This window comes from Ranitomeya variabilis, chromosome 4 (assembly GCF_051348905.1).
Source record: "Ranitomeya variabilis isolate aRanVar5 chromosome 4, aRanVar5.hap1, whole genome shotgun sequence".
Lineage (NCBI taxonomy): Eukaryota > Metazoa > Chordata > Amphibia > Anura > Dendrobatidae > Ranitomeya > Ranitomeya variabilis.
In genome coordinates, this window is record NC_135235.1 from 529392809 (window position 1) to 529400627 (window position 7819).

The 7819-nt window shown below is 43.5% G+C and overlaps 1 protein-coding gene across 1 annotated transcript in view; it reads left to right on the forward strand.

Moving 5' to 3' along the window:
• PPP1R1B (protein phosphatase 1 regulatory inhibitor subunit 1B) overlaps nt 1–975 on the forward strand; it is a 91033-nt gene extending 90058 nt beyond the window's left edge. Inside the window, exon 7 of the mRNA XM_077252342.1 lies at nt 727–975. Within this exon, the coding sequence (XP_077108457.1) occupies nt 727–770 (44 nt within the window). The 3' untranslated portion in view covers nt 771–975. The remainder of the gene's footprint in view (nt 1–726) is intronic.
• The last annotated feature ends 6844 nt before the right edge of the window (nt 976–7819 follow it).

Genomic DNA, 7819 nt, shown 5'->3' on the forward strand with positions numbered 1-7819 from the left:
GGCAGCAGTGATAGATCATTGACATGGAACTGCAGTCTCCTGATTGCAGCGTTTCAATATATTGTATGATATGTAGGTTCAGCCTGCTTCCCTTGCCTCCTGCTTGTGATAGATTCCTCCCTGTCAGCTCTCACAAGCAGGAAGCAGGGAAATCAGTGTGAAGCTGCATCTCTTAAGACACACTGGAGATTTTGCACACAGCTCTCTCCTCTCAGGTATTATTCGGTATTGAGTATGCTATTTTTGTATGGAATTATCTATTATAAAACTGCAGAAATATTATCTTCAGCTGAATGTAAGAGGCACACAGTGAAATAAATCTGGATCTTGGCTGAAGTGATTATGTCATTTTACCATTCATAGGAAGTCAGAGAATGACATCCTGTCTACAGTGGAGAGCATGTACTGGACTGGTGGTCAAACTGAAGATCACATGGCACAAATGCCCATTTTATAGAGATTCAACTTGAAGACAGGCGAAAACAGGAATGATGAACTTTGGATAGGCTGGCCATATCAAGCGCATACAAAGAGTATAGTGGCAGCTATGTGTACAGGCTGCCATCTGAGTATACATCCCAGCAATCAGGCTGCCGTCTTCGGCTATGCATCCCAGCAGTCAGACCCCACCAATCATATATGTATGGCTTATGCTACAGATATCTCTACTGGGCCTATAAGACATTACTATATGTAACTGTGACCCTGTGCATTTCTCTATTACAGATAAGGGGTGTGACAAGCAAGTGTCGTCTGTGGAGCATCCATAATGTCTGAATGTTACAGGTGCCTTACCTCTCTACCGACTGGAACCAAACTGCTATTCCTCGAGTTAGTGTGGCCTCTTCCCTCTCTTATCTCTTTGCAGCCTCCCCACCATCCACGAGTCTATAACCTTGCTGCAGAGATCAGACAATCCTGTATATTTATGTGATATAGTCAGCTTTTGCAAAGCAATAAACTCTATAACTTACACTTGTGCATTATAATCACTGTACAGACCTGCGCAAATGAAATTTTTCTTTTCACAAAGAACCTAATAGTAATTGTAATAAATGTTCAAACTCAAGTATTTGAGACAAAAGCTGGTATAGATCATCTGGTTAATCTAAAATTGTATGGCAGCAAATTGCTTACAAGACAATTTCCTAATCTTACATCTACAATGTAGAGACATTCTTAAAGGGGTTGTTTGGTTTACAAGACCCACTATTAAAGGGAATCTGTCAGCATTATTTCTCTGTATAGTCTAACAGTAGGTTAATATAGGGCAAGTGAGTCTGATTCCAGGGATGTGTCACTTACTGGGCAGCTTGGTGTAGTTTTCATAGAATAACTGTCTGATGTAGGCGTACCAGAGCTAAGTCTTCTGCTCTGTGTATAACCCTCCACACCCCCTGACTGGCTGCTTCCTGCGTACACTGCGCGGTGTGAGAAAGCTGCCAATCACTGGTGGGGGCGGGGTTACACAGATTAGCCTGACTGCTGGTCACATGAGCTGTAGTCCTGGCAGTGTTAATCTCCTGCTGATAAAATACTGTTTGTATTTAAACTACAACACACAGCCTAATAAGTGACATATCCCTGGAATCAGTATCTCATCCCCTACATTATGGTACTCTCAGATTAAACGGCAAAAACCTGCTGACAGATTCCTCTAAGGAATAGTATAACCTGGTAAGTATCCTCATTTCTTAAGCCAAGACCTTCTACAAAGAGCATCTCTCTGCGGAATTTAGGGTATGTGCACACATTATGCATTTGCTGCATTTTCGCCGTGTGTGTTTTTTCTGGACAAACCCTCTAACATCTTGACCATTTCATAGACAACCCGTTGTGACCTGTGTATTGTTTCATTTTATCTGCAGGAGAATTGAACAATTTCTCTCAGGTTCCAACACAATTTACAGCTGGCCACTAGGGACACCTTGTGATCTGCTAAAGAGGGTATTTTTGTCTCAAACCTTTATGGCATATGCACAAGATACGCCATCAATGTCTCAGAGGAGGTTCCTTCTGCTGGGACTAACACTTATCTTGAGACTTGTTCTCTCTGAAAGTAATCCAGAGGTGGTAACTACATCCATCAGACAATGGCAGAACCTGTGGATACTACATAAATGTCTTAAGATGATAAATCCTCTTTTAAAGGGAATCTGTCACCAGGGTTTTATATTTAATCTGTGAGACCCTGATTCCAGTGATATATCACTTACTAGGCTACATGCTGTGGTTTTAATAAAATCACCATCTTATCAGCATGAGATTATAACTAGAGAACTAGTAAACCTGCTGCCATGTGGTTCTCTGTATTCAGGAACTCTGTGTAACTCAGCCCGCATCACTGATTGACAGCTTTCTGCCTATGAACACTGTTCACAGAGAGCTGTCAAGCAGTGATGTGAGTGGGGTTATAAAGAGCACAGCATTCATAGATCTAGTACATCTGCAGCAGATAAAACTGATTTTATAAAAACTGCAGCAAGCAGCCCAATAAGTGACACTTTGCTGGAATCAGGGTCTCTGTCCCTACATCATACGTCTCTGAGATGGGGTAGCAAAAACCTGGTGACAGATTCCCTTTAAAGGGAACCTGTCAGCTGATTCATGATGCCCATATCACTGGCACTATGAATCAAGGACTGGCTTCTGCATAAGAAACATCTGTACTCTGGTCATAAAATGAAAAGCGTAGTTGAAATAATGGCCAGGGATGAGGTGGCCAGTCTAAGAAATGTCCCATGCTGGCTTCTCCCCGCCCACTCAGCTTGACTGACAGGTCTTTCCCTATACACGTATTGGAGAGATTTGTCAGTCTTATCGTATGAGGCGAGAAGACAGTGGGAACATTCCTCTTGGACCACACACCTGCTCCTCGGCCTCCATTACAACTATGCTTTTCTCTAAAATGCTGCTGCATTTCAGAGTAAACCATAGAATTTAGTCTCTGATTAATGGTGCCCATGTTTTGGTCAGCAGGAATCATAAGCCTGGTTCCCTTTCATGTCAGGGGACCATTAATACAAAAAAGTCCTATGCAGACAACCACTTTAACAAAACATAGAATCTATGGGGAAATTCTATTGAACAGGATAATTGGAAACCAGGAACATATATCATTAACTGGAAACTATCATCAAGTAGACAAGATAGAAACTGTAAACAAGCAGGATATCTTAGTCTGCTTTATCCATAAGCAGCCACCTCTCCATTTGGCTTATAACTGGATGCTATATGTGTTGGTGAGTCACAAATGTGATGCAGAACCACTACTCATGGTAAAGCTGTGTGACAGGGTAGTTAAGAGGTCCGGGGTCAGATACCAAGACAGCTTGTCATAGACAAAGGGGTAAGACAAAGGCATAGCCAGGTCACAGTTCGAGGTCAGAAGTCCATGAAGGTAAGCTGATCAAGACAAAAGGGATAGGCAGACAGATGGTCAAAGGCAAGGTCCAAGGTCAGGTAGCAAAAGATCATAAACGGAGCACTGGAAAACAAGGCAAACACACACCACCCAGCTAAAGCAACAACTGGCAATAGTTATACACTGACAGCCAGCTAAATAACCAGATAATAACCCAGAAAGACACCTGGAAGAAACCCAGCACGCCCCTGCCCTGATTGGTTGCCAGACTGTCACTCACAATACTAACAGCTCAGCACACTTGGGCCCTCTTCTTTTTAACATATTTATTAATGACCTTGTAGGGGGCATACAGAGCAGAATGTAAATATTTGCAGATGACATTAAACTCTGCAGGGTAAACAATACAGGGGAAGACAATTTTATATTACAGGATGATTTATGTAAACTACAAGCTTGGGCTGATAAATGGCAAATGAGCTTTAATGGGGATAAATGTAAGGTCATGCACTTGGGTAGAAGTAATAAGATGTATAACTATGGGCTTAATTGTAAAACACTGGGCAAAACCGTCAATGAAAAAGACCCGGGTGTATGGGTGGATGACAAACTCACATTTAGTGGCCAGTGTCAGGCAGCTGCTACAAAGGCAAATAAAATAATGGGATGCATTAAAAGAGGCATAGATGCTCATGAGGAGAACATCATTTTACCTCTATACAAGTCACTAGTGCGACCACACATAGAATACTGTGCACAGTTCTGGTCTCTGGTGCATAAGAAAGACATAGCTGAACTGGAGCGGGCGCAGAGAAGAGCGACCAAGGTTATTAGAGGACTGGGGGGTCTGCAATACCAAGATAGGTTATTACACTTGGGGCTGTTTAGTTTGGAAAAACGAAGACTAAGGGGTGATCTTATTATAATGTATAAATATATGAGGGGACAGTACAAAGACCTTTCTGATGATCTTTTTAATCATAGACCTGAGACAGGGACAAGGGGGCATCCTCTACGTCTCGAGGAAAGAAGGTTTAAGCATAATAACAGACGCGGATTCTTTACTGTAAGAGCAGCGAGACTATGGAACTCTCTGCCGTATGATGCTGTAATGAGTGATTCATTACTTAAATTTAAGAGGGGACTGGATACCTTTCTTGAAAATTATAATGTTACAGGTTATATATACTAGATTCCTTGATAGGGCGTTGATCCAGGGAACCAGTCTGATTGCCGTATGTGGAGTCATTTTTTAGTTTCTTACTATTTACGTAGTTAAAGAATATTTTGGGATTATTTTTGCTCTCTCTGGTAATGAGTCTCTCTGTCTCAATCTTTGCTGCCTTGATTTGCTTTTTACAGAATTTATTTAATTTTCTGTATTTATTTAGTGCCTCATCACTACCTACTTCCTTTAATTCTCTAAATGCTTTCTTTTTGTCCCTTATTGCGCCCCTTACAGCTCTATTTAGCCATATTGGTTTCCTCCTATTTCTAGTATGTTTATTCCCATACGGGGTATATACTGTGCACAGGTCCTATCCAGGATGCTAATAAACGTCTCCCATTTTCTTTGTGTATTTTTATGTCTCAGGATATCGTCCAAGTTAATTGCACCAAGATCATCTCTCATCCGTTGGAAATTTGCCCTCCTGAAGTTTAGTGTCCTTGTCACCCCCCTACTACCCATCATATTAAGGGATACATGAAAACTTATTATTTTTTGATCACTATTCCCCAAGTAACCCCCAACCCTTATATTTGCTATGCGGTCTGGTTTGTTGGTTAATATTAGGTCTAGCAGTGCCCCCCTTCTTGTTGGGTCCTGAACCAGTTGTGAAAGGTAATTGTCTCTCATAGTTGTCAAAAACCGATTACCTTTGCTGGAACTGCAGGTTTCTGTTCCCCAATCTATTTCAGGGTAGTTGAAGTCCCCCATAATAATGACTTCTCCTTGGGTCGCAGCTTCATCTATTTGCTTTACGAGGATATTCTCCATTGCTTCCATTATTTTTGGAGATTTATAACAAACCCCTATCAGTAATTTATTATTTTTTCCCCCTCCCCTTATCTCCACCCACAGGGACTCTACATTTTCATTAAATTCACCCATATTATCACGCCGGATGAGTTTTAAGGACGATTTTACATACAGACACACCCCACCCCCTCGCTTATCTGTACGGTCATTTCTGAACAGGCTATAGCCCTGCAAGTTAACAGCCCAGTCATGGCTCTCATCCAGCCACGTCTCAGATATCCCCACCATGTCATAATTATGCTCCAACAACATTAGTTCTAATTCGTCCATTTTGTTGGCGAGGCTTCTGGCATTAGTATACATACATTTTATGTATCTCTCTGCACCTCTATTCTTTCTTAAATTAACTGTTCTAACCCCACCCCCCATGCCACCCCCACCCCAATTTCTTTATTTGTGCCCAGGTCACTATCTGTACTATCTTCTCCTCCTATGAAATGAATACCCTCCCCCCCATACCTAGTTTAAACACTCCTCCAACCATTTTCTCCCCCAGCACAGCTGCACCTTCCCCATTGAGGTGCAGCCCGTCCCTAGCGTAGAGCCTGTAGCCCACTGAGAAGTCGGCCCAGTTCTGCAGATCAGCACGCCCCTGCCCTGATTGGTTGCTAGACTGTCGCTCACAATACTAACAGCTCAGCACGCCCCTGCCTTGGATTGGACGACTTAGTTGTCACTTAGAATAATGTCAGCTCAGCACAGCAATGATCCTATAGGGCGGCCGAGCTGTCACTCACTGCGTCCAGTAAACAGCGAGTGATGGAATCATGACACTATCCATAGTAAAGATATAATGTGTTAATATAAAGCTAAGAAGAAAACACCAGTGCTGATTTCATTTCCATGTTGGAAACACAAGTAGACATTTGCCTTAACTGGAAATAACAATGACAGGTTAGATTTCTATACTTTCGTCAAATATATCTCTAACCAAACCACCACATTCAGGACTGACCCTACTGTAATCAGCTAGATCTTTGGCTGGCGCGCAGGCATGCCTGCTGCACACATAATATACTCTGACAACATCTCTACTGTATGTGCGGACTAGCAATATATACATATACAGTACATTATAACGGTACATACACACAAATATATGTACAACACATGCCGTGGTGGTTTTGCACTGCATATGTATCAGTAATATAGGAGCTGAGTGCTTAATCTTTGTGCCAATGAGCTGGCACTATATGTGGCACGGGCGGTCTAACTGGATACATCTCAGTTTTGGTGTTTACTCTGGCATCTATGACGCGCCTGGAACATTAAGTACACACAGCAGGTTCTATTAGGTTTTCCATTAAAAGTTGCCCTTGGGGGGGGATAAAGGTGGAGTAACGTTGTGTGTATGCGTGTCCCCCCATGTTTATTTCATGTGTACTCCGTCTGTGTTGGTGACACTATTTAGCCTATAGGCTGTGTTCACACCTCACTCACACATTAAAGTATCTGAGAACTGCACGTGCTGCTCCGGTTGTAACTAATTGAATCAAACATTTTAGTTGTAAGGTGGAGTTTACTGTAGCTGGATGCAGGATCTGCTTTGTAATTGGATCGCCCCGTCAGGGCAGCGGGGTACTCGGTACCGGGTCCTGAGTTCACAGGGGGATGTCACAGCGGCGACCCGGTCCGTGGCCCTGTAGCGTCCATGAAAAAGGGAAAGGTCTTTAAAGGGAATAAAGTTTATGTTCGTGACGCCATCTGTGGTATTCGGTCAGGGGACCGACGCTGCTTTAAGGGGTCCTCTGGGGTGATGTTATGGCTGCTAGATGGTATAACTTCCCACAGGTGAAGTATATCCCCAGGGCTCCCGTGGTGTAGATGGAAGATGGTGAGGAGTGCAGTAAAGAATGAGGACACAAGGTTGCGGTCTCTTTACCTTGGTTTACTGAAGACTTCAGCATTCACAGTCCAGAGCACCAGATCACAGGGCAGGCAAGGTCCATCCAGGGCAGGCAAGTTAGGAGTCCCCCTTACCCAGGTGGAAATCAAAGCCTTCCTCTAGTGCCGTGGTGTTGTAGTCCCTTACTGCTAAAAGCTCACATAAGGTCCTCACAGATGTTATTTCTCTCTCTGTCCCCCGGGTAGGATAGGACATAACCCGTTTGACTGATGGCTTGAGGCTGTTTAGAGAGACTCTAGCACACCCCGGCCTCGGAGGGGTGTCACCGTGCCTCCTGGGTGTTGAGTCGGACAGGTAACATAAAGTTCAGCTGTCCTGCCGGTCTCTGATGTAAGTCATAGAGTGCCTTACGATCCTCGGTGTTCCGGCTACCGGTCCTGTGCCTCAGAAGGAGGCAGCCTGCTCGGGGCTGGTCTCCCTCTGATATCCACTCCTGTGCTTTGCTCTCCTGCACGCTCTCTGCAATATATTCGGCTTTCTCAATGTCTATTTCCAGGAACTGCTGCAC